This window comes from Nipponia nippon, unplaced genomic scaffold, assembly GCF_047370975.1.
Source record: "Nipponia nippon isolate SJK-2023a ecotype South Korea unplaced genomic scaffold, ASM4737097v1 scaffold_1, whole genome shotgun sequence".
NCBI lineage: Eukaryota > Metazoa > Chordata > Aves > Pelecaniformes > Threskiornithidae > Nipponia > Nipponia nippon.
The window spans coordinates 30,137,816-30,165,663 of NW_028262290.1; the positions used below are offsets into that span (position 1 = coordinate 30,137,816).

General features: G+C 38.1%; 1 protein-coding gene across 12 annotated transcripts in view; it reads right to left on the reverse strand.

Annotated features, from left to right (window-relative positions):
• RALYL (RALY RNA binding protein like) overlaps nucleotides 1–27,848 on the reverse strand; it is a 394,972-nt gene that overhangs the window by 31,184 nt on the left and 335,940 nt on the right. For 11 of the 12 annotated variants that reach the window (XM_087750703.1, XM_087750726.1, XM_087750713.1 and 8 more), the window contains 3 exons: nucleotides 6,909–6,956; nucleotides 2,948–3,111; nucleotides 2,218–2,298 (listed from right to left, as the gene is read on the reverse strand). In XM_087750703.1, coding sequence (XP_087606829.1) covers nucleotides 2,218–2,298; nucleotides 2,948–3,111; nucleotides 6,909–6,956 — 293 coding nt within the window. The remainder of the gene's footprint in view (nucleotides 1–2,217; nucleotides 2,299–2,947; nucleotides 3,112–6,908; nucleotides 6,957–27,848) is intronic. The other variant, XM_087750769.1, reaches the window with a different exon arrangement.

A 27,848-nucleotide genomic window follows, 5' to 3' on the forward strand; every position in this document is an offset into this window, starting at 1 on the left:
TCTGAACCTGCGATTAAGCTGTTTTATGGTCTTCAATTTCATTAAAACCCAAAATATGTTCCTTCCCACAAAATATGTTTCTCATTATTGAAGAGATCCTTTGTTTAACTAGTAATAAATTACAATTAGAATCACCAGGGCATTGGTTCAAGGGGTTCAGATTAGCAGTGTAGAGTAAGGGACAACAAAATATTAAATTGCTTCATCTCACAATTCTATATAACCAACTTTTCCAATAAAATGGCAAAAGAAGCCACAAAACACACATTCTCCAGTTTCCAACTTGAAGCCCCTAAGGGAATGGCTTGGTTATTTCTCTGATAAATGTCTTACAATAAGCTGATTACATTCCTGTCCAAGTCAACAAAATCATGTTTCTACCTTTATGATGGGTTGGTTGGACTTGACAAAAAGGGTAGTAATTCTATGGGGAAATCAAGCATGAAAGTCTTTATACGGTGTGTCTGACTCCTTTTAAAGATGTGCTGCATGCAGAAAGAATATTTTTTGCAATTTATTCCAGCATGATAAATGGTCTCTGCAGTTGTGTTCCAACTGCCATTGTAAAGAACTGACAGTGGAAACGCAACAGGGGTCAAAATGTCAGCCCACGTTTTTAGTGATGCATCTTGCAGCTCTCCCTTCAGTGTTAAAGAGCTGGATCCAAAGATGATCTTGTTACCTGGAGCTCTAAGACTGACATTTTTAGAATTCACATCACACCTGAATACATTGAAGGATACTTTCACCGGGGCATAACACTGTCTGTTAGGATCTCTACACTCCTGATTGCATTTCCATTAAATAATTTACAGGTTCTGCAACATTTGCCATGTTATGCAAGCAGTGTTTTGGAGGTCTTCTAGCAAGTGGCTATGGGTACTCAGTCTAGGGTCGAACCTTATAATCTGTTATGCATTACTGAAGTCCTGACATGATACTATGAAACATTTCCTGAAATGCAGAATAAATAATAAAGCAAATTTGGTGATTATTCTGAGGAACAGATATCTACATGTTAATGTAATATGCTCTGTCCCATTCACTACAATGAAAATCCAGATTTCTGGGTGAGAGATATCCTTGACATCTATTGGGATATACTACGGTCCTCAGTTCTCTAGAAGAATTTTAGAGTTGTTCTTCTTCTGGACAACAAGAAATATATATATATAAACTTATCTGAAAATAATTTGTCTTCTCAAGGTAAAGCGAGTCCAAAAAGCCCATTCTTATTAGACCACACTTTAGGACAATTAGTGAATTGAACGCACTGATACTGCTAACTTTTCATAGGGATAAGACAACAGTAAAGGATGAACAAAGGAGATCTAATGAATGAATCTGTAAGTGTATATACTTACTAAAGCTTTGATTCACTGTGTGAAAACCCAAAGACTCAAGGGCTGGAAAAGACTAACAAAATAATTTAAATTAAAGTCTACTAAAGTGAAGATCTTGAGCTGTATGCTTTCTTTTAAATTAATATAAGGAATCATAACTCATTACTTAAAGTATTGAGGAAATAAAAAAAGTAGCTACGGACAAGTGGATTAGTTCAAGATATGTATGAAAATGTCTAGACTCATGTTCATCCTCCAGAGAACAAAGGAAGTGTTGCTACTTCCAGACATCCTCTTAGGGTGTGAGTGTGCTCCATAATATTACACTTAAATTTACATGTCTTCCTGTGTGGTAGGCATCAAAGCTCCCATTATTGGTAATGGGCATCTAGCCAATTCATTCACTGCAGAATTGTTTGTGATTCAACTGTACAGCCAACAGAGACTCCCTTTCTCAGAATGTCATCCTTTCCAAGGAATGGCCCAAGCTCCTTGTTCCTCAGTGTAAAATATTATCTTTTGCTCTATCACATTTCCATTCTTTCAGTCACATGCATATTTATTACATGTTTTCTTTCAAGGTCTTCGATAACATTGGTTCATACAGTACGATTAAGAATAGATCCTAGTGTGCTCACTAGAGGTCCATCTTCTTTGTTAGATGCTAGCGTGTGAGATTTGAATAGGTTATTCAAGCTGAGTATATAATTGGCTCAAGTTGATGACATAATTAACCCCTCTTCCAGTAAGGTGTAGTGTTGGTGGATTCACTTATTTCATGGTTGTGTGTAAAAGCATGATGCATTGTCGGCCAGTCTGGTACTTCAAGTGTCTTATTGAAGTCCCTTCATTCTTTCTAATATCTGATCCCTACCTGATCTTTCTCTTCCTCTTCCAGTGACGCTTCCAAGGACAGTATCACTCCACATAAGGGGCAGGGGAAGACAGGTGGGTGCTGAAAGATGCACGGAGAGGAAGATGAAGTTCCCAGGACAATACTACGGGGTGGGGAGCTTGGTGAGCTTGGAGGAGGGAATGCCTATTGTTCATCAGCTCTTCTAAGGCCAACTCACTAAGGAAAGGTTGAATAATCCCAAGTTGCCAATACCATTTTGCCCTGTGTTTAGAACAGGCAAAGACACTTTGCCTCTTTCTACCCTCAGAGGAATCTGGCAAAAAAAGCACACATAGCAAAACCTCCCCTCGCCCCCCACTTGCTCACATACAATCCTCAAGTCTCAACAGAAATCAATGTGCCTCTGTCTATAACAAGATTATTAGCTTTGCTTTATTATCAGCTCTTCACAAGACCTCATGGTGCATAAGCAGTCAGGATGATAGGAGATTTTAAACAGACTTCTTCTGAGGCCAAGGGAGTGATCTGTAGGTCAAATGCTGTGGGAGGGATTTCCTTCAAAAGTTACATCATTTTGCTCTTTGACTTGCAGGAAAGGCATGACAGCTTTGGTAATCAAACCAGTTTTTCAAGCTAAAGGCTAAGGGTAGGAAATGACTACAACAGAGCTATATAGTGGAAGCTGTCTGCTTGCAGCAATTACTAGGATCATTGTTTCAGTAATATCCAACTGATATGAGCAACTCACATTTGGATCCTGAGGAAGAAGCCCCACTTGAGGTGGATCGTGATGCTCCTTTCATGGAGAAAACCCCTTTGCCTCTGCGAGTTGTTGTCACAGCCACACGAGGACGCTTCAGTGGAATCACTGCACGGGGTGGTGGGGGTACACGGCCATGGTAATCAAACAACCTAGAAAAGATTAAGTCAGTTGGACCCCATAAAACCTTCTGTGATTTCATGTCATGGAAGCCCTGTCAACTAAATTTTCATGTTATCTTTGAGAAAATTACCCTCTGAAACCGTAATCACTTTATGTCACAGTCAAATTAGATTTCAAGGACCTATGCACATTAAGTGCCATATTCAGATTTCAGTCACAGACAAGTGCATAGCTCAGATTTTTTTGCATAATTTAAATGAGGGATGCATTATGGGACTCTGTTATTTGCAGTATGGAAAATCCATAACCTGCTTTCCACAGGTCCACACCATTTCATTGCACACAACTAACAGCAGTACATTTTGTTGTGGTGACATTTCAGCTCCTTTATTACATGCATGGCTTAAATTCTAGTTTTCTATCTGCTATCCGTATAGATAGAAAAAGAAATTCACTTTTCTGAAGCCAACCATCACCATAAAGAAATATCCTGCAGTTTGTAAAATAGCAAGAGTCTTTATAGTGAGGGACACGTATGTCCTTCTGAATGCACAGAAAAGAGCATATGTTATCTTTATTGAAGAATTAATTGATGTAGAATTACTAAAATAACCAAGCATGCTTAATAAAAAAAAGTCTTGTTCAAACCAAAACCACTGTAGCACGTAGATATTCAGAAAATTACCACTACAGTCAATAAAAGATACTCTACAACCAAAGAGGAACTAGTGTTTCCAAACAGAATACCCCAATCCTAAAAACACAGTTATCAACAGCTGCTAACTAACCTGTGTAGAAGAAAATAAAGGCAGTACAAAAGGTAATCAAAGCTAGAGATATATTTAGAACATAAAAGCTATGGGCTCTGAATATGACAGGTCAGGAGAAGAAATTTCAGAAAATTGAGATTTCCAGTTCAGAGACTGAAGTAAAGGGACAAACAACATTCTCACAAAATATTCTCGAGTTTCTTTCAAATGGTACTTGCAACTAGTAATTATGGAAATTTATAACTGCATGTTTAATTTTCACAGTTCTGACTACTCTCACCCAGCTGGGCAGATAGATACACATTTGAAAACAGACACACAAGAAACAGTAATTCACTCACCACAGTGCCTAACAGCATACTGAACAGGAAACAGGAAGTCTTCTAGACCATTTTCTGGCAAATAAACACCTAATGCTTAAATCCCAGGATCCTTAATGTTGTCTGTACCATAATCTTACAGACAATATAACCACCTCCTTCCTTTTCCATAGCTGCCTACAAAATGTGTCACAGAGATCCTGTCACCCCCACTGAACTTGAACTCCATGACCTTGGATATTCTTACTGAATAAGCAGTTTCTAGCCATTGTGAGCATAACTAAACAATTGTGTATGAAGATGAACACTAAAATATTTTTGGAACTTTTAATAGAAATATTATTGTTTGTTGTCACTCAACATTTATCATATTGGATGATCTGCTGATTGGTCACAGTCTCCCATTTGACATTACTGGAACAAAATGTTTCAGAAGAACTGTAAACTATCATGCAGAAGATCATTATGCAATTATTCCTCCAAAGGTGATTTTTTTCTAGCTTCCAAGATAGATAGATAATGTAGTGAAATGCAAATCTATTTCCTTTTCTGAAATATATAAAAGGACTGTTATCTAATATTCCTATTCTTATTTTTATTTTTTAAATTATGCAAAGCTTTTGGGCTTGGTATTTTGTTGTACCAAGTTCTACATGTTTCAATGATATGCTTTCTTTAAAAAAATACTTTCTTTTATCAGTTTTTAAGTACCCTGCTTGTTTTCCTTGTGCTTGCAATATAAGAAATGATAAGCAGAAATGCTCAGTTCTAAATCATTTCTTTGTCCCAATATCACTAATATGCATATAACAGTACCTTTTCTTTCAGTCACTCTTCTAAATTGTGCAGCCCTGATCTTGTCAATCTGTCTTCATACAGATTTTATTTTACAGCACTAACCATTATTGTCACCCTTTTCTGACCCCACTAATGCTTTAGTCAAGATAAGATAAGCGTATTCTCCCTTCAGGACAGTTGGAAAATTAATGAAGATCAGAAAACAAGACCTATGGTTTGGGATATAGCACAGAAATTCAGAAGTTCAGAAGTTTAGGAATTCAAGAATCATGACTATATTTCTTAATTTATATTTCCTATAAGCATGTTGATAGTGCATCGAACTTTCCATGGGATTTTCTTTTCCATGCCTACCATATAGAGCTTTTCATCTTCCACTTCCATTAACTTGGATCTTACAGAGACTCTTAACCTCCTAAGCTTTTTATGTCAACAGATCAACATGTCCAGCCTTGTAAGGCCAACCTCATATATGAGTTTTTGACCATAAAACTTCTGCTGTCTTAATCCTGAAAGATTTTGAAATCAGAAAATTATACTATTGAATAGGTTATGGACACATTTCACTGTCAGTGGTTTTCTGTAAGACAATCACCAAGATAGACATGAGTTTCCACAGAAACAGTCTTCAAAGCCCCATAAGTATTTCTTTTGTTGTGGAAATGTAACCATTATAGTTGTTAATTTGGGCTATCCATAATGCACAGAATTAGGGAAAAAACTAAAGACACATAACTTCAATATTCAGGTGGCACAGATCAGAAACAGTACTCTGTTTAAAAACATACAAATCCACTGATGAAATTCAGAGCAGTAACCTTGGGGAAAGTAAAAAAAAGCCTGTGGAAATTAACTTTTTACAGGATACGAGCTGCTCCTACTGTCAAGGCTGGACTAAGCAGGATTAAATGGCATTGATGGGTTTTACTCCATATTTACTCCGTAGCTCACTATTTTTAGCTCTGTGGAGAGAGCTAAAGTGACAAGTGAGCATGCTCATTTACATGCAAAAACAAAATTAGTGGCTTGAATTGAATGAAGCCCAGGAGAAAAACAAAACCAAAAAATGTTGTTTCTAAATTTTCCCTCCAGTGTTCCTAAGGAGAAAGGTACATAGTGCACAGTAACTTAACTTCGAGGTGTAAACTGCTCCCCTGCTATTGTCCATTGTTTTACATTAATGTAATCTCAGATTAGAAGAGGTTGGTGGAGCAATATTATGTTCCCCTCTGACTCACTTGGCCTATGCTAAACCAGGCTGCTGTAATGCAGATGCACAACACTGCTGCATCAAGGGTTGGTTATTCATGGTCATCCATGTTAACCCTGTGTTGTGGTGTTTCTGCTACATCTGAATGAATAAATTCCCAGAGTGCTGAGCTAGGCTGTACTCAAGGCACAAGTCTCCAATTGCTCAGATATCCACACTTCTTTTCCTCCTATAGAAACACACATGCTCTTCAACTTGTGGTCTTGCTTCCCTCAAGGTCCTTCTAGACTTCTAAACGTTCGTGGAAGACACATTTTTCAGGAGACTTTCTACATCTTTTCATACACATGGATGAAAAGACAAAGACACGAGTGTCATACTGAAGAATTTTACAGCTGCTGTATGTTCCAGTGACAGTAAACCTGGAAGAACTCTGTAAGAGGAAACACTGAGCAATTAAACTACAATTGAACTGTTCAGCACAGAAAATGCCCCAAATCTCTCAGAGAAGGATAAGACCAAAAGAGCGGTTTAATGAGCATACATTTGGTGGTGGTAATCTTCTCTGTTTGTGATATATTCAAACAGTCTTCTTCTGATATACAATAGAAATAATTAAATGAATAATATGTAAAATCAGAACAGACGTGTCTAACCAAATGATGTGATTACATTATAAACAAACAGTAGAAATGGTGTAGGATATACAAAAATATAACCACACATACCGATTGTAGAAATCATCTCTGTAGTAATCATAATCAAAGACATAACCACTGTGGAAAAACACAGAAAAACAGGAATGAACTGGTTTGTAGAAAAATACACATTGATTAAAACATTTGTGGTAATATTGGCTTAATCTCACATTCCAAGCCCTTTTTCAAAGTCCTTCCACTTCTTTTCCTTAACCACACACTGTACATTATGTTTGTTAATGCTGTTGTCAGCTATCACTGTAGTATATTTGGAAATGTGAAGTCTGGAGCGTGCAGAACAGTGTAAACAGTTGACAGCACATATAGAAAGGATTTAACACAGCATGGCAGTTCTGTAATTAGAGGATCATTATAGTGTAATTCTCTGAGTGATCAAATGAAGTGAGCACTCTAATACTGAACCCCTCTTCTTTGCTGGGCTAACATAGCATAATCAGTGAAATAGGAAGACTGTTAAATACATGAAAGATTGGTAAATGAGTGAGTAGGTAAGCAGAGATAAGACAATGAATTTGATTTATGAGAAACGTGAAAAGGGTTGGACTGTTGGTCCTTGAGTGTGCCAAAGCTTTCATTATAAAGCAAAAAGGAAAACAGTTAGGAAAATGAATGATGCAAGCAATAATGTTACAGAGATGCCTTTCCTCTCAGGTTCAGAAGGGAATATACACAGCAGCCTGGGAAAAGAAAGGCACCATCAAGGGAAACGAATATAGGTAAGAAATTGCAAAGGTCCAGGGGAAAGCTGGTTTTTAGCTGTCGATTGCAAAGTCAATCCTAGATTGATCTTCCTAGTTTTGCATTCCATTAGCAACTTTCTACCTTTATGGTGAAGAAATATCAATGAAGTCTATCTATCTCACACATCAAAAAAAAAAAATAAAACTAAAGAGCTAATAAATGATCTTCATGGAAAAGTCACAAAGGACTTGTGCTCCACCTGATGAAGGACTAGTAACACAAACCTGAAGATTTTCACTTGCCTAAGAAGGACAATTATAAATAGTAAAGGATGAGAGGCATGAAGAAAGTATCACAAAAAAGGAGAATATTTAAATAAGAAAGCAGAAAGGTAGAAAGGAGAGAGTTAGAAAGTACAAAGCACAGAAGAAAACATTTGTAGAAAATGAAAGGAGATGAGTGATGGTAGCTACATATTAATAAAGCTTGTCTTCACAGGGAATGGACTTCTGGATAATTTCTGCTCTTGAACATTGAGCAAAATGTCTTCTTTTTTTTTAGTACATAATTTGAAGAACAGGTCAAGAATTCTGGAGTTCTTTGGGTTTGTTTTTCCTCATCACATAATGCCTCTTTCCCCTTTTCTTCCCTTTGCTAAATCTCAGAGGTTGACCACTTAAAAGGGGGACAAAACAGAGTTGGCAGGCTTAAATTACCTCAGCAATCATTTCATCCCAGTGTTTTGATTTTGAGAGTTTGCAATTTCCCTTGTCTGCAACTGGCAAAAACATCTGTCAAAGAAGCAGGAGGTTGGGGAACAATTTCCACCTCTGCCACATCTGCCTTGGATGCAAGTGCCCAAACCTCTAGTGACAGGATAAGTTGTACTGTCTGCCCACATAATACTGGACCAGCAAGTGAAGATCACGAGACTCATGGGTGAGAAGGGCAACTGTAGTCCTGTTGGTAATTTATTTGAGAAAAGAAAGCCCTATATGCATTTTATATGAAACACTCATTAAATAAAACAGCCCTGGGAGACTAGAACCCAGCAACAGGTAAGCTGTGTGTGCCAGAGGAAGCAAAATAACATCAAGTAATAATAGTTAGACCTTGTATAGTGATCATGTTTCTGTATCTTACCTTAACAAAAAACTAGCAAAATTTTCCCTGAACTATGTGACAGCTCTCATTCAATCTTTCACTCGATAGCCAGTCTACATGGAACTAAGAGGTAGCAGGTAGTAGACCTATTATTTTATTTATAGCTATTCACAGTTTGCTAGTGGTTTTATTTAGCCGAATGATTAATAGCTGCAATAAGCCCATACTTAATATTCAATTTGTGCTTAAGTAGAAGATAACAGACAATTTGAAGAAAAAAGATTAAATTTAAAAGGCCTGTCACATGAAACCTTTCACCTGCAGTGACATTAATTTAATTTGCATAAAGACCAGATAAATTCAGTTTTTCAAAGTTAAAGACCATGAAGCCAATGAAGAATAATTCACTTTGCACCAGCTAGAGTTAAGGCTGAAAGGCAGCTATATTTTTCTGTGACAACTCAACTCTGGCCCATAGGACACAATAAGGACTCCTGGCCCTTCACTGGGCTTTCAGAGTGTGGAACTTACTTTTCATATACAAATGCCATGACAGAGACGACTCAAAGCCATCCCTGGTAATGGTGGCACTGACGGGGCACAGGAGGGAGAGACGTCTCAGGCAGAGATCTGAGTGTGCTAGGGGAAAATGTCAGTAGGCTTGAGAGAGGGCTGAGTGGTTGGGAGAGGCTCACAAGTTCCTCAGATGAGGGCAGTTGCAGGCAGTGGAGGTTTTGGGTAGGGAAAATGCAGGAAAGGATTTCTGGTGTGGCAGCCAATTGTTTCTCTCCTTCCTTCTGCTCTCACTCTGTCGCTGTACCACTGAGGAGATCCTGTCACACAGCATTCCTCATGTAGAATATTTTTATATTGTTGAAAAATACGGTTTACAATTTTTTTTTTTGTTTGTTTTCTAATTTAGTGTAACACCTTGGATAATAATTCTCTTTTGAGAGAAGCAGTTTTGAACATCAGTCAGCCCCTAAGAATTACATTCTTTTGCTCTGTTCCCTGTTCAGGTAACTTCTGTCTTGAAACTGAACTCGGTTCTTTATGTTCCTTCAGTTTTGCAAATGACAGTTTAAACCCACATGGTCTAATGCTTATCTGTGGGACCAGAGCAAGAAAACGTAGAAGTACATTTTGGAGTCCGGTTATCACATGGCAGTGTAATCTATGAAGTCTGGTAAATTTTTATGTGCTGCTTATATTACCTTTTAAAAATATTTCATTGCTTCAGAAGCATCTGATACTGTTATTATGTCTTTAATTTTCACTCAGAGAAATCCCAGCAGTTTTCATATACTGTTTTACAGCTGAAGATACCTAAACAACTCTGCTACAGATGTTGCCTCTAACCTTAAAGATAAGGTGCTTTGCATTTTCACATGGTTTAGTTCAATGGCTACTGAGTTAAGTGGTAACTGCAGGTATTCTGTATGCTTCATGACAGTCAGCCTCTGAAACAGGCATACACATGGCTTTAGCTGCAGCAAACATTATCCAGTTTGTCCTTCTTACCCACCTCTCTGCCAGAAGGTTACTGACCCTGTGGCTGGGATACGAGATGGAAACATATTGTGGCTTCTAACTGTGCAACCTGCTAGCACAACTGACAAGCCAACAGGAGTTGATTTGCTTACATTTCTAGTCTGAGTTTATTGTAAATGAAATCATCACAATTCAAGGGCATCCCTGTTAATTAAGTCCCATGTCCCATGATATGGGTGCTGGGGACTCCAGCAGGAGGTGGGCAGGGAATCACTTTCCCCACAGGTCATTTGGGATCTCTCTGCACTGGGAAAAGGCACATCTGTGTGGAAGTACCATTCATATGGAATGGGAAAGAGCCAGTTCTGCACGTACAGGGACTCCTTACCCGGGACCACTGGCAAAGATGTGGCAACAGCTACTTCACCCTTAAGGTAGGAGTAGCACCCAGAGGTGCTAGAGGTGGATAGGCTGCAATGAGCTCTCAACATGGCAAGGGGCTCAATTCTTTTTTTCCCTTTCCCATTACTCAGTCTCCTTGAAGAAAGCTGACTGAATTCAAGGGTTGGTCATGGAGGAAAGACATTTATCCTTCCATGATATCTATTAAAATAACAGAAGGGGAATGGCACTGTAGGACCTTATCTGTAGGTGTGGACACTTACAGAATAAGACAGGTAAAGGATGGTGGTTTTAAAGCTTTGGGAAATGTTGATGTGGATCCTTCTCTATATCAATGATCTGGGTCTCTCTCTCCCTCCCTGAAATGCTGCCTGCAGCTGTGGCAGCAAAAGCAACACAGCGGCAACGTGCTGTAGCTCCTGGGGTTAAGTGTCCTTCACTGTGACTGCTGAGTTTACAACTCACGACGCAAGACATCATGTGAAACCCTTAAAGGCCTAGGATTTTATAAAGGCAGCTCATAGTCCTCTTGGCTGTGAAGCAGTTGTCTTGTATGTGTACTGAAAAGGCTATGAACCAAAGACAATGAAAAGAACCCAAAATGGATCACCTAGGAGAAAAAAAGAGTCTTCTGTTTCTCCAGCAAATCTCACTTGGCTTTTTTCTTTTTCAATCAATTTTTTTTTTTTTTAAGAAGTTTAATGATGATGTTTCATTTGTAATAATATATTAAAGAGATTATATCATGAAAGCGACGAGTACGTCTCTCTGTCTACAGCCATAACTGTTCACGCTTATGCAATGCCAAGGGACAGACATAAGCTTTGGTCAGTGCTGCAGTATAAAACATGAAGCAGAAAATTACACAGATAATCACTGGCACTGAGATCAAGGTGACTGCCGGGCTCTTAACCTCTTGAGATATATTCCTTAGCAACCCACCAACCTGTGTTAGGGAGGCTGCATGAAATCACTTGTATGGTGTTGAATACCAAATACTCAGCAAGTCGGAAGCAGAGAAAGGTTTAAATGAGCCTGTGAACTGGTGGAGTCAGCGTTTTCCTAATGGCATTGTAAACAGGCAGATTACTTACCCACAAACATATGCCATCTCTGCAATATTAACAACAGAACTGTGTGCATGATGCTACTATTAAAATGGAAGACAGTAAAAGACACTGTAATGCTCACAGTGAGGCAAAGAAAACTCATCAATAAAGTGTATTTCTGTTAAGCAAAAGTCATGGTTCCTTTTTCTGACCTAGTATCACCAAGTCAATCTTGTATGAGCTGTCTCTTTTAACTTCACTTAACACTTAGCCTGCTTTAACTTGTGTATGCTTGAAGAATAAAGGATTCCCCAAAGACTAGATTTTCAGAGTTATAATGCTGTACATATTAGATTTCCTATGCACATCAGCAGTTGCCCGTGTCAATCAGGCAAATGCAAAATTATGCTTCTGTATCTTTGAAATAAACCTATAGAAGTTATTATGCCTTTATTTATCTGATTATATTGTATGTTGAAAATACATTATTACAGTGTAATCCTTCTTGTGTTCTGTGTTCTACGCCCATAGAAGATTTTTAGAAACTAATGATCACATCCTGTTTTAATTTACTTAGCTCCAAATACTAGTGAGTGTAACTGACTTCAGTGGAGTTATTCTGACTTTAGAATAGTTAATGCAGAACAGAGCAGAAATAGCTTTTTTTATTTTCATGGCAACAAGAATTTCTGTCTTGCATGTGAGTCACCCTTAGCTAATATCTTTTTCTTTCCACAGGTACAAAGATGTATTTGTAAATCATAAATGTTGACAAACCAGGCATAATGTATCTTAATTCAATCCACAGCACTATCACCATTTATACTGTCAATTGCTTCTCTGTTGTCAGGGCTGGATAAAAACATTAAATACAGAAGCAATATTCCTTCAATCAAACTCTTTTTAGGAGGCACATATCAACCTAATGGTTGAAACTCGTATTCCAGTCACTTGTAAAATCATTTCTCTTGTCATGTAAAAAGAGTGCTAGAAATTGTTCCTGTTGAGTGGAAAAGAGAATCAGTCTAAACTGACGTGATGTTAAAAAAACTGGGTGGGTGAGGGTAACTAGATGATTTAGAGAATAAGCATCGCGAGATGGAAAATTTCCCTGTTAGAAAATCAATCAGATGGCAATGACTTTCATGAGCTATTGAAAAAAAAGGTGGAGATTTCAGGCCTCTTTTCAGTGGATGGTTACCTACATTCCCCAAAGACAGGAATCAAACTGGTGGGATGAATCCCACCTTTACTTTAGAGATCATTTGATTTTAGTTAAGGCTGAGGATGCTGATAGAAGTGGAGGGACACTTCTGTTTTGCAGTTCAGGCTGTATGTTCTGCAGAGGAAGAGAATAGTCTCCAGAGCCTGCTTTTTGCTGACATACTTACTGTCAAAAGACAAATTTTGTCAGTGATTCCTTCAACTAATATATTCTTGGAGGTTTACAGCAAAAAAGAGGGAGCCAGAAGAGGAAAAGTAATTGCAGAAAAGTATTTTACATTCATTTTCATAATGCAATTATGAGACCAAATAGGTATAGTTAAAACCAAAAAATAACCACCAAAATCCCTGACCACTTGTCCCAAAATGACAAATGATTGAACATAACCTACTATTTCTATATTTCAATTACTGATCAATTTTCATAGTAGTTTTCTAACCATGAGTTCATAAAAGTTTTATTCTAATTCTACATGTTCAGTCAATTAATAAGTGCAAGATAGATTTTTTTTCCCCTGAGGTAGGGGAGAAGTATGGAGTCAAGTTTTTAAAAGTACAGCAAGGAATGTAGTACTGCAAATGAAGAATTTCTTTCTGCAAAACTGAAAAGTTTTTGGCAAATCTAATCTGAAGAGGTACATTTTGTCAAAGCAAGACTTGTATACATAAAATAGCTGACATACAGCACTCCATTTTCCATTAAAGTATGTTTCTGCAGGCACTAGGCAGAATTTATTTGCAATATGATTAGGCTGTATTTTTTTCTGTCTTCAGATACAACCCTTCTTTACCCTCATCCACTCTCCTGAAAACTATTTTCCCAATGAAATCTATTTTGGGAAAACTGTTGAACTTACTCTCCAACCTGAATTTTAGGCAAAACTTGTGCAAATATTCAAAGTTGCATATACACAGTCAGGTAATTAAGTTACTTAGACACTTTCCTGTAGAGGATTAGGCAAATCTTGTGAAACACAGGATAGCAAAGATATCAAGATCAATATTCAGACTCTGGGGATCAGCTGGTCTGGGAGCTGTTTATGGCATCCAGACAGGCACACGTGGTGCAGGGATTTCAAGGCAAAATTTAGCCCCAACAATTTTCTGTACAGCTAATTACTAAGTATTAGAATTACTCCTAATAAAAACTACTTACTGTGGCTGCAGGGACAGTCTGTGCTTAATACGGTTAGCCTGACGCTTTTTGGAAACAAAATAGTAGCTTTTGTACGTAAAGAATCCCGAGTAAATCTACTTAATGTCTCCCTGACCTTTCTCCTCTTGCCGTTAAATTATTTTTCTGTCATCTAAAGTAATCTCCAATTACTTATGTTTCCCATGGGAACATTTTATAGTAAGGTAATGAAAAATCTTTCCAGTGTCCTAACCAGTGGCCTAACCATTTCCCAAGGTGTCCTTTAATTGTATAGAGTGACTGGGAAATTCTTGATGTCCATACGGTACTTTTTTTTCTTAGTACAAGAGTAATGAGTCCTGCCTCTTAAAAATGTGTTTTAAATTCAGTGTATTCAAGGTACTACTGTCAAACCATAGACATGTGATTGATTATCCAATTTATTAGTGATATTGTATACATTGCAAGAGTGTCATTTAACTTGGTTTGACAAGTACAGAAGACCGTCATTGACAGGTGTAGGAATAAGTGATGGGTTTAGGCTTTAAAGTGTTTCTACAGCATTTCACTGAACAGCAGATTGATAAATTAAAATCACAGTGGTAGCACTGGAGCTGAAAGACTAACCACTTAAGATTACAAAAACAGATCTCTGAAAACTTTATGTACTCTTCAGAGAAGCCATCTTAGAAGCACTGAATGAGACAGAAAAGCACAGTTCACAAAAGATTAATCAATTACAATATGACAGTGTCAGAGTTTACATAAAGAAAAAAAAATTCTAGAAAATTGCAACACATGCTTTTCTCTTCCCTTTTCAAACTGTCAGAAGACTTAAATTAAATTTAATTCTTTTCTCATTTACACTAAATTTGCTGATGTAATTTAATTATTTTGGATTGAGCAACTCAAGGTTTAAACCAGCAAAATGGAGACATGAAAGAGACCATAACTGTCAGTGTCCTGAGTACGGCTTGTAAAGACAAGATATACTGCTTGTTTTTCCAAGAGTGCACTTTGCAAGTGAAGTTACAATATAAATGGAAATACCAGACACTGTGAATCTAAGAAAGCATTCCTGACCCACTGCGCAATAATTTCCATGGTAAACAGATATGGGAAGTACATCTGATACAAAGGAGATTCCTCTATAACCAAGCACAGGACTAGACTCAATTCCAGTCTTGTCAGAGATGAGTGGAAAGGGCAGTTGTGCATTACATGGCCAGTTCTGTATCCTCTAGACCAGTGCTAACTATGCTGACTACACTTTGCTTGGTTTCTGAAAAATCCATGCCTCCTAATACTTCGGAGCTCTGGAAGGGCATGTTTCTGTTCATTTTCTGTATACCCAGTGAAGAAAACAAGACTTCTTTTCTGTAAGGGAATAAAAAAGTCACAAAACAAAGGGATTCCTAAAGTAACAGTGGAAAGAGCTTTTGATTTACAGAAGGGAATTCAAATGTCGCCACTCTGAATTCCCTCACTGTAAAACCAGAATAAAGCTGTTGAAATCAAGGGATCAGATATAATTATTTATCTTAAACATATGTCTGGATTTTTCCATTATATTCATTCTCATGAGGGAAAGAGGATTTTTGTTCCAGATGACTCACCTGGGTGAGGTATGTGGCAAAACAGCCTGGTGACTTGTCATGGTATTGGTATTGCAGTTTCCCTATACAGTTTTGGACATATGGTAGAGCTACCGATTTCTTGTCACACAGATACGACGAGAGTATGAATCATCTAGCTGAAAGCTTTCTACATATCTTTTCTAATTTGCAAAGAAGTGTTGTTTGGCACTTACCAAAGGACCTTCTTCCCCTTAGAGAATCCCCATATGGGTTTCTTTTGCCTGCTCTAGTGTCTCAGTTGACTTGCAAGGCGGCCCCGTGGCCTGTGCAACTTCCCTTAGGCATGGTGTACCTTGAAGGGAGCTTAGACACATTGTCCTATCTGCAACGGGCAAGAACTGAGGTTCTGTGCCTCTCTTTTTTGAGGGATGTCTTCTGTGGTTAGGGAGGGATCTTTCTCAAGTTTCCTCATACGCTTGTGCTCCTGCTTTGCTGGGCATGCAGGGAAGACAGTGCAGTCTGGATACTCTCCTGCATTACTCTGCCTGGTACATTTATTTCTGGTTACCTCCACTTTGTAAGGGCTTACTCCACTCCCTGGTTCACTGTGAGGGTACCCGACAATATAGGGTATTAAACATTTCCTCTCTTCCTCATTCAAGATGTTTTGATGAGCATATCCGATGTAGAGTTTGATCAGGTTACATTTTTGGCTTCAGGTTCAACCTATTTTTCCCAAATCTATGCTCCTGAAAATACAGTAGTCACATTTGGTAAATCACATGTTGTAATCTCTCTCAAACATTTTGGTAGCATAACTGATGTTAACTTAATGGTCCAAAGTATGACTGTTATATTAAGAAAAAAAAACCAAACAAAACCCCACAATAAATTTGGGTAGTTCAGTATGTATTTTATGTGATCTTCTCCTCATCTTCTCTCTTGCACTCCCTGGATGTTACAGGACTTCGGGAGACTCCTTCATATCACTGTATTAAGCTCCAAGGAAACAGTTGCACAGATTCACATTTTTACAATTTGCTTACAGCAGGTGGGCAGGTTTCATTAGTTTATTGTTATTGTCTGCTAAGAACATAATACTAATGTTTGTGCATAAGATACCACATTCAATAGCTATAACACTAGAATTGAGAATAATTTTTATCCTGCTTGGGAAGAACATTTACAAATGTTTCTTTAGTCATATCAACCCTGGCAAAATATTCTATGTATGTAGAAATTAAATATTAATGCATTCAGACTCTCATTTAGAAAGACATTCATCACTCTTAACTAAGATATAGTAATCATCATGGTTCTTAGACAATGATCTGTATATCTATCTTTTCTCTTTCATACAGATTAATTTCAGAACATTTTAGATATTAAGAAAATGACTGCACAAAAGAGGGCTCAGGGAGCTTTATGCTTCCACTATTGCCATTTTCTGTAGCATGTGTCCCTATATCATGTGGTCACAGTCCTTGTCAGATTAGAGCTTCGCTTGCACCAGTATGCATCAGTGCTAGTAAACATTTATAGAAAGTTTCATTTCAAGTCTTTTATCACTGTGGGAAATGCACATTAGAAGTTAACAATACAGACACATCTTAGACTAAATTTGGTTTTATATAGTCTATTGAATTAAGCTACCATAACAATTTAGTGCTGAGAATTGCCTCCAGCATCTCTTCCCAAACCACAAGACTCTGTGAAGGAATTAAAGCTGTTAAAGTCTCTCTCTCTCTCTCCTCCTTCCCCCTCCCTTACCTTCTTGCTGAACTCCCCTCACACAATTTTTGCCTTCTCCCAGCAAAACCACATTACCATTACTCACCCTTATATGACTTACATGACTGGAATGTTATTTTTCTATGAATGCTCTACACAGCAAGACAGTTTTATAGCCTATAAAATATCAGCCAGAACATGAAATACACCTAACTACTGACACCTAGACAAGGTCTGCTTGAAACCAAATCATATTTGATTCCAGATTTAAAGTGTAATCATGATTAATATGTGTGTATGTGAATAAAAAGATTAGTTTTGCAAGGAGACAAAGCCTTATTCGATACCCCTCAGCTTCTTGTATCTCTGCTAAAGAAATATGAACATTTTGGCATAATACTATTATATAAGCCACAATAACGACCTCCAGTTTTGCTTCACTGACTTCACTGTCTCAGAAGATGTAGCTTCCATTTCTATCCCATGTCCTTTTGTACACCAAAAAAGGATAGATCTGCAGGATGAATTACATTACTTGAGAAATTCTTCCGTTTTCTTCCTTTATGTATTGATCCTAATTTCTGTGAAGGTGTTCACTGTTTTCAGGTAATCAACAAATAGTTCATAGGAAAAATGCAGTCTGAAAGTTGGTAATTTTTCATTTTGACTATTTGTTGTTCATAGTGTGCCTGGAAACCTACCTGTAGTTTCTGTCCCTTGATTTAGATGGCAAAAGAATAAACAGTGCCATACCTAGTAGGTACTTTTCAGCAAATAATTGCTTTTGATAAAATTCCTAATTTGCTGGGACTTACAAGTACTGTCTGGTGGCTATCTGGGTGGTTATGAAAATGTTCAACAAAAATAACTAGGGATGATAGCTGATTCAGCCTCCCATCACCCCTGAGAGTAAGGGCTACAGGACCCAAGCGTGAGACAGTTCAAAAAGGTTGTTTTTGTATAAAGCATTAGAGGCAACTGAAAAGAAAAAAAAATCAGTAACTCTGTATTTGTTGGAAATGGGTTTACACTTTTGAAATTAAACGAATGCTTTAGCATTAGCTATGGACTCACTACTACAGCAATATGAACTGTCAGTTGCTGGTCACGCGTGACAGATCCACACTGATATTTCTACTTCACATTTAAGACACATCCTCCAGCTTTTAATCCTACTCTAATATATGGTTGTGAACGAATTCTTTTTATTGAACAAAACTTATCCTTACATGAATTCAGAACCAAAGCTGAAGACTTTACAAATAAAAGTAAATACTTGAAGCACATAATCAGCAAAATTCTCACAACCTGTTACACCTGTGCATACACCCCCATGGGAGTGTGTATGGCTGATGTTGACAAAGCTGCACTTTAGCCTCTAGAATGATGAGAATTATAAGAACCCAGCCTGACTCTAAGATAAAAGAAATCCCCAAACTCAATGGATAACTGCAGATTGCTTTTGAACTGCAGTTCATAATTGGAACTAAGGCAAAAAACCCCAAACCAAAACCAAAATTGCCAAAATCAAGACCCTCCTTCTTGAAATCAACATCAGTTTGGGCCAAAGAGAGGCTGTTGAATGTGACCCTAAATACCCTACACACTGTCCTGCTTCTTTTCAAAATTAAGGTGTGTAAAGGCATTATACCAATGTAGTTGAGAAGTGGTTTATAAATGAGGTCAGATCTCAGATTAAGCTAAATTTGCAGAAAACAACCTATGATATGATTCATTTTCCCAGTTGAAATCTTGCCTAGTATCAGGACATAACCTGAATTTGTTTTATTTCGAATGAGGGGTGTACTACAACATGTTAATGCGCAGCTGAAAGATCCAATAAGGCAAGATGTGAGTTGTTCCTTACTATTGTGCACAATGCACCTGGGACCAGCCATTCTCCTGATTTCACAGAAGGAAGTCAGAGGCTGAAAGTATCACTGTACATGCCACATGTCCGACAGTTAATGTGGCTCCCTTGCCTATTCATAGAGCTGGAAAGCACTTCTAAAAAGTATTTGGTTCAGCCTCCTACCCACTAGGCTAGACCCAGGGCTAGACCAGGTCAGCCATGGCTTTACCTAGCTGAAACTTGGAAACCTCAGCAGATGGAGACTCTACAACCTCTCTGGAGGATATCTTCCATTTCTTCCACGATCTTAACTCTGGTGATGTGCTGTCTGTGGGACACAACACTTTAGTGAAATTATTAAAGTTTAAAACAGTATAGAATCAAGAAAAAAATCCTTCTCTCTTCCCATCACTATTCGTGATAGTAACCTTCATCATTAGGGTTGTACATTAGCCCTCAACACAAAACCTAGGACAGGGAAGAGAAAGGATGGTCCTATTTAAACTCAGAAAGGGTACTTACATACTGTGGTAAGAACACATGAATAGAAGGAAAAACATGCCCCTTTTTATACGTTTCATAATTTTACATTGCAAAGAAAAAAATATGTATTAAAAAACATCTAGGTAATACAATCTTCTTTCTTCTGCCTCCCTAATTCTCTTCATCCTTACTCAGCCTAGCCAATTGGCCAGCATGTTTAGCACTGTTTTACATGTGCCTTGTTTTTGCTATGTTCCCTTTGCTTTAAAAAAACAGAAAGATAAGAAGAGAAAAAAACTAAATTAGGATTTGTGGCAGAGCTCTTGATGGGGCTTTTTATGAGAATGTCAAAGTTTAAAGCACACAGTCATTTTAGAAAGCCAATGTATACTGAGACTGGTGTGGAGCAAAAACTTTTCAAGCAAGGCCAGTTGCTAATTGTTATTGTGATCATGGGTGGTCAATCTCCAAAGAAGAAATCTCTTTATCAAGGAGCTTCAAAATATATTACTGCAGAAGGGTGTGAAGTGGACTTTCAAGTAAAAGCTAGCGTAGCAGTACTGGCTCTCTTTCTGTAGTTTGGTCTTTTAAGCATACATTTCTCTTTGCTGTCCCACCTTTCTGTTCTAGCACAAGTGCAAGTAGCATGTTAGGTAGATGGACCAATCTCAGATTTCACTTGCTAGTGAAAAAGATTAAGCTGATTTCAAAGGTGGAATCAGAGGGATCAGCCATCAGATCATTTCTGAATATTTGTACAAGCCCTAGCACACTAAGAATTTAATATTAAGAAGAGTTTCAATTGTTACTATCATACAAAAATAGTAAGAGCAACACAGGCAGAAGAGCAATGGGCATATACAGATTGACTGATTTGAACAGCATTATAGGGAATTTGAAATTCAAAATATCAAACTTCAAAATTATTATATCTTTCAATATATTTATCAGAGGAAGATATTGAATTAAAAGTTATTTGTAATGATCTGGAAACCAGTGAAAATAAAGAAAGTTTTCGTATGGCAATATCCATACAAAGGAAGAAAAACTGTCTCAATTTTCAGAGGTGTTGTGAGTAGGGAGCTATGTCTCATTTATGAAATTGTTTCACGTGCCTGTTAACCTGCCACAGTAAGCTGTGCATATTCACAGAAGCCCATAGAGACTGGTGGGCCAAAATGCCATGTTGATACCTCAGAAATAGGAAATAGGAATACTGTGCTAGCACAGACTTCTCCAAACACTGTTTTCTATAACTTCTGGATCAGTGCCTACTGTTTGGGCAGTGAGTTTGAAGTAAATAGTGTTGTTCCACAGTGATGATACATACCCAGCAAATATTGTCCTCCCTTTCTCCCTCCATTTTCCATTGTAAGAAAAAACCTTCCTTTTTGCTTCTTTGTGTAGTCCTTTTCCGTGGATTTTCCTTTGTAGTCTTATGGTCCTCCATCCCTGTTTCTTTCCTTTTATCTCCCCCGCCGCCCCTGCGAATGTTTCAGCCTCCTGACTTTCCTTCAGAAACATTCTCTTGCACATCATTTTCCCTCCTCTAGAGAACATCCTGTCTTGTACATAGGTGAGACTACAGATATTCAGTACTGTTCATCATTAACCCAGAACATAAATGACTTGCATATGTATTGTTTTCCTAGAATTACTAATGAAAGGGTAGTCTTGGATGACAGAAATACCAGAGACTAAATAAAAGGAAAAGGCAAATAGAATAACCAGAAGAGGAAAAAAGTGATCTCATGCTCTGTTGCCTTTCTCAATTATGAAGCACATTGTTACTGATGATATTAAGGTCAGAGAGGGGAAAAAGAATTTATTAAGGTGCATATTTGTTGAGTTTGTTGCTAATAAAAGTTAATGGAATTAGGAAAATACTTTTCTTTTTTGGCCAAATGTATTAGTCTGTTTTCTGTGTAATATATATTTTTCTGTGTGTGTGTGAAAGTGAAGGTGGTGTAGAATGAAAAAGATCAGGAAAACAGAGGCACCATAAAATAATTATTTAGATTGCAAATAAGTAGAAAAATACATAATCTAGGATCTTTAAACACTGAGTAATGACACAAAAACACTGACGAATGCAGTAACAGCAATGGCCTAACATTATTATTACTGTCTCTTTGTAATTTCTTCTGCAGAGAGAGCTTCAAGCAAAAAACCTTTTTCTAAATTTATAAAACAGTGATATTCATCTGCTGTTTCAGAGTTTTAGAATAATGGAAAGCAGGCAATTATAGAAAAGCTTAATCCTTGTGGTTTTTGGTAAATAGTTGGAAGAGAAGCGTATCAGTAATACTACTTGAAATTAAACTATATAGATTCTCAGCATCTTCCACGTGAACATCCCTAGCTTTCCATATGTGCTATTGTCTCCCAAATCCCTCCTGTCTCTCTGGGGACTACCCTGGCAGCCTCACCATGCACAGAGCCCTTGCAGTCCTCTGACTTCTGCTTCTGGCCTCCAGGCTAAACCTCACACATAATTAAAGAGTTGTTTTAGAGGGTATTCTCTGCAAATGCAGAAGACCTGCTGCTGCCTATCTAAGTCAGAGAGTGGTTTTAAGCATAAGGAATTAATGCCCATCTCTAAGCAATGAGTTTAAATAATTGTCAAGTGTGTTCAGTCCTCCCATGCTTTTCGTGAAAACACAGCTCCTAAATACCTGGCCTGAATGTGAATGGGAGTTACAAGATTATGTTCAGGTTGGTAGTTTTGTTGGTTTCATATTAATAGTGCAAAATGCATCCAGTATCTCCTCTTCTTTTTATATTTTTCCTCTGCTGAAGCAAAAGAATTTTCTTAGTTATCTCTTTTCAAAAGCTGGATGGGAATAGTAGGAATAGTGTCTGCTCCTTCCACTGGTGCTATCTAATAATCAGGACGGGGGACAAGTGTTACGGTATTTGCTGTACAGAAGATGACATGTGGCTATGTTCTATTTTGTGCCTTATAACCTATTGTCTGTAAAAAAACCACCACAAAACACAAAAACTGACTGTGAATTGAAAGAACCTGCATGTTCTGGAAGTGGACTGAATATTATCCTAACAGAGCCTGCAAAGACTAGGCTTTTTTTTAATCTCACTTCTTCAGAATGAGATCCCTCAAATCAGTGTCTGAGTGCAGGATTTCCTATAGATCTTCTCCGAAATGGCCTCATGGGAAAGAAAACACTACTGAGCAAGAGGAAGAAATGTGGGCGACAAATTCCAGTTGTTAGATGTTTCTCAGAAGAATTCTGCCAGAAGAAAATGAAGGAATTTCACTTTTTGTATTTTGGAAGCGCTTCCTAAAGCTGAGCCCACCAAAATTCCTCCATCTCTTCTAAAAGTAAGTACCTGTGATTTGAAAGGCACTGTGATTAAGCTGTGATTTGGTTTTCAGTATTTTCTATCGTCGTATACTTTCTAGAAACAGGACCTTCATGAGTAAAGTAGTAGTTCATACAGATCTCTAGTCTTTTTACTGAGAATGTAAAAAAATGCAGCAGTTAATGCCAATTTTACTTGTATCTCTCTTCTTTCTCCCATGACAGACAACTATTCATCATGTAATAAATGCATACAATGCATTCATTTCACTTACGTCTCTCTCTGGGCTTTCCACCTAAATTTATACTGTTTATAGCAAACAATCTTGAAAAAGAAAAAAAGAGTGAAAAAGTCAGCAGTTTGTATTGTGTTTTTTTAACATCTACACAAAAGAAAGAGAAATAGATTGAATCTCAGCTGACAAACAGATGTATAAAACACATGCATTTTCAAAGAACATCTCACTGAAGAGCTATTGCCTGCTTATCCAGAAGTAATCCCATTCTCTGCAGCTGGCAGTAGATGAATCTAAGTTCTCACTAGCCTCAGAAAAAGTCAGCTCTGTTTCTTACTCTCTCTCCCTGCCTCTTCTGAATTCAACAATGTGGGATATATTATTAAATGACACCTAACAAAGGTGACAAACTTATTAGTTGCTGTGATGGATTTTCTACCACTGCATGTGTTAAAGTAAAGACCGGATGTTATTATGAAAGTTACATACAATTACAGTTAGATACAAAGAAGAATTAATTCAAAGAATTTCTACTGTGTAAGACAGTTACAAAACAATTATGGTCTCTCTTGGCCATATAATACTATTACAGGTCTTAAAAGATGCTGCAATGGCTGTATCTTACAAAATGAGTTTTGTATTTTAGGGCTCAAACTGATGACCAATTAAAAATCTGCATGCAGTATTATCTGGAATTTATCAAGGGCTAAACATTTCCATGCAGATAGCTACCACAAATCAGCTGCCATGAAATAGCTGGGTGAATGGTTAGTAACTGGATTAGCAATGTAATCATCTAGAGAGAATGATAACAGTTTTGTTAAGGGGATAATTGTTCATCATTATTATTAAGAACAAAATGCCAAGTATGGAAAGCAAATGTGGATAATTAAAAGTTGTTGGCATTTTAAATATTTTTTCTTAAATATTATATATCCTTTGCCACAAAGTGGGATGAACTTAATATGAGCTGGCTTTTAGGTTGCCCTTTTTTCAGTACCCAGTTTTTTGTACCTCTTGACGTGCCTGGTCTTTCTAGGTCTGAATCTTTCAAAGACTTCTGCATGAAGTTAATTTGATGCATTGTCTTCACTTTGGTGGAGTTTTACCAGAACTGTTGCCTCTGATGGTGAAGTCTTCGAGGCATCTTGACTATTTGCGCAACTTCTTTTTTATTCTAACCCTACATGAACATGAACGCTACATAACATGAAGAAGAAAGAAAGCCCAGACAACTCTCTGTCTTGCTCAGGTTGAATACGGACACAAAACCCCGGAAGTGTAGAAATAACACCCATGGGGAGAAATATCCTGTGCCTCTACAGGCTAACACTCGGCATTCAGCACTGTTAAGAAATGTTTCAGCCTTCCCTAAGGATTTTATTTTCATAGAATCATAGAATCGTTTAGGTTGGAAAAGACCCTTAAGATCTTTGAGTCCAACCGTTAACCTAGCACTGCCGAGTCCACCACTAAACTATGTCCCTAATCACTGAATCTACACATCTTTTAAATACCTCCAGGGACAGGGACTCAACCACTTCCCTGGGCAGCCTGTTCCAATTCTTGACAACCCTTTCTGTGAAGAAATTTTTCCTAATATCTAATCTAAACCTCCCCTGCTGCAACTTGAGGCCATTTCCTATTGTCCTATCACGTGTTACTTGGGAGAAAAGACCGACCCCCACCTCGCTACAACCTCCTTTCAGGTAGTTGTAGAGAGCAATAAGGTCTCCCCTCAGCCTCCTCTTCTCCAGACTAAACAACCCCAGCTCCCTCAGCCTCTCCTCATAAGACTTGTGCTCTAGACCCTTCACTAGCCTCGCTGCCCTTCTTTGGACACACTCCAGCACCTCGATGTCCTTGTTTTAGTGAGGGGCCCAAAGCTGAACACAGTATTCCAGGTGCGGCCTCACCAGTGCTGAGTCCAGGGGGATGATCACTTCCCTAGTCCTGCTGGCCACACTATTTCCGATACAAGCCAGGATGCTATTGGTCTTCTTGGCCACCTGGGCACACTGCCAGCTCATATTCAGCTGGCTGTCGACCAACACCCGCAGGTCCTTTTCAGCCAGGCAGCTCTCCAGCCACTCTTCCTCAAGCCTGTAGCATTGCATGGGGTTGTTGTGACCCAAGTGCAGAAGCCAGAACTTAGCCTTGTTGAATCTCATACAGTTGGCCTTGGCCCATCGATCCAGCCTGTCTAGATCCCTCTGCAGAGCCTTCCTACCCTCCAGCAGATCAACACTCCTGCTCAACTTGGTGTCATCTGCAAACTTACTGAAGGTGCGCTTGATCCCCTTGTCCAGATCACTGGTAAAGATATTAAACAGAACCAGCCCCAATACTGAGCCCTGGGGAACACCACTTGTGACCGGTTGCCAACTGGATTTAACTCCATTTACCACAATTCATTGGGCCTGGCCATCCAGACAGTTTTGTACCCAGCAAAGAGTACGCCCATACAAACCACAAGCAGCCAGTTTCTCCAGGAGAATGTTGTGGGAAACGGTGTCATTTTCACCTCTAACAGACAAAGGAAGACAACATTATCTCAAATTCAACTTCATATTCTAGCCCTAAATCATAACATTGAATTCAGATACTCTTATCTGAATAGATCACATACGCGATGAATTTTTTGCTCCTGATTGCTACCATTAGAGATTTGCATTAAAGAGGTTAATGTTACTTCAGTGCCAAATTATGCCCCTGTCTTGCACAGAGAGTAAAGGAGCATGGATTTTTCTTCTTTGCTATGCATTTTGCATAAAAAGAAGGATAAATGGAATTTCCTCTACCAAGGGAGTACAGGAGCTGTTCTCTTCCTGCATTTGAGACAGAAACACAACATAAGAGGTAGGGTCTGCTTCTTTCTGTAGCTGGCTGCTTTCTGAGAGAGGGAAAACAATGCACCGTTTTAAGAATCACTTTGTGGGAGCTCTCTTGGGAAGGCTGCAGCCCTGCACATACATGCAGACCTCAACAAACTGTGGCAGTCTCGAGCTCTTAGGCTGCCACACTTCATGTTCCCTTCCCCGACTAAAAGAACAATGGAAAAGCACCAAGAAGTCATTGGCGTAGGCACAGCAAAATGAAAAAAACCCATAATTAGCCCCTACAGGCAGCATAATGAAAATGTGGAAAAAATTCTCTGTCGCAGAAAGTAGATGAATGACGGCTGGTGTGCAGGACTAAGTCATATATAGGCAACCTAAAGTAATTTAGTTTGGTGTTTTGACCAACTTTGGCTGCAAGAGACGTTAAGGGCACCCATGTGTTAGTCTAATTGAGGCTGAGTCAGCATTTCTTCTGTAAATGTTTACTGTATTTTAAAAGCCTGGTGATTGTAGCTGTCAGTCTGGGTTAAAACCTTAGATACAGGTCTTGGCACAAAAGCTCATCCTCTGAAAAAATGCACTCCCCAATTACTGTGGGACTAGGAGGAGCATCTCTGTGACTTAGTACTAAGGAGATAGATGTTGGCTTGGGATCCTCTTCAGAGCATAGCGGTCTAACCTCTGTCTGAAACCCGCCTTTGGGGTGAAGGAAATACAGCAGTAAAAGGCAAAAGTAGCACAGAGAGGGGGACTAGTTTTAATATTTTCTATCCTTATCATTATGAAATTGTAAAAAATAATTCACCTACATTACAGGCAAACTTCTGGGAAGTTCTGGGAAGAGGCTAAGTCTATTTGCTCAAATTAGACTTCGCAAGAGGAATCCAGTTTAGCGACAAAGTCACATATGATCACTATGTGGAGGTGATGTAGATTTACACAGTGGCCACAAATCCACTCATCTGGAAACAAACCCAAACCCAAAACATAAACATAAACATAATGCTTCCTCCTAGGTAGACATCCCCAAATATCCTAAAATTGCCAGCACAGTTCTTAAGATCATGACAAGAACTACAAAAGTAGGATTTATTATTTTTTGGCAATTATTATTAATATAATTGCTACCTTTGTCTTTTATTTGCTTCCTGGATTTTCAGGTAATCACTTCATTATGAGAGTGGAGGCCTCAAAAAACCAACTCAATAGGACAAGTTACAAAGTGGAGTAATGAAAGGTAACAACAGAAGTGACGGAATTTGATAATGAATTTGGACATTTCAAAGCATGCAAACACAGAACACCTCCCCACCCCAATCTGACCAACATTTAACTTCTTTTTCAATAATTTTGAGTTGGTAGAAAGTAGAAATGGCAAGAAATGAATTCAAAATATACTCAAACAAACCAAAGTTACTTTATGTTGTAGAAACTGAGACATATCTTAATCCTGCTTGTGCTGATTTGTTGAGTTTCTCTGTTCGTAACTGACACAATTCCTTTGTTTGCTAACTTTAATTTGCACTTCAGAACTTGAAGTAGTTTTTTGATCTGCAGTTAATATAACAGTTTGGAAGCTATTGATAATTACATGGTAGAATTAACTCTTAAATGGCTACTTTGCATGGGATCTTTTGATTTCAGTTTATGTTCTTGGTAGCATGAAGCATGGTGTTGCGAACAAAGAAAAATGAGAATGAAGAGACATAAAAAATATACAGTTCAGAAGGAAAATGTTATGAAATTTAGGAAAGTTTTAAAGAAAGAAGCTAAAAGGAAAACAGTGCATGAGAAGTGAACTTCAGATTCAGAAGTAAAATA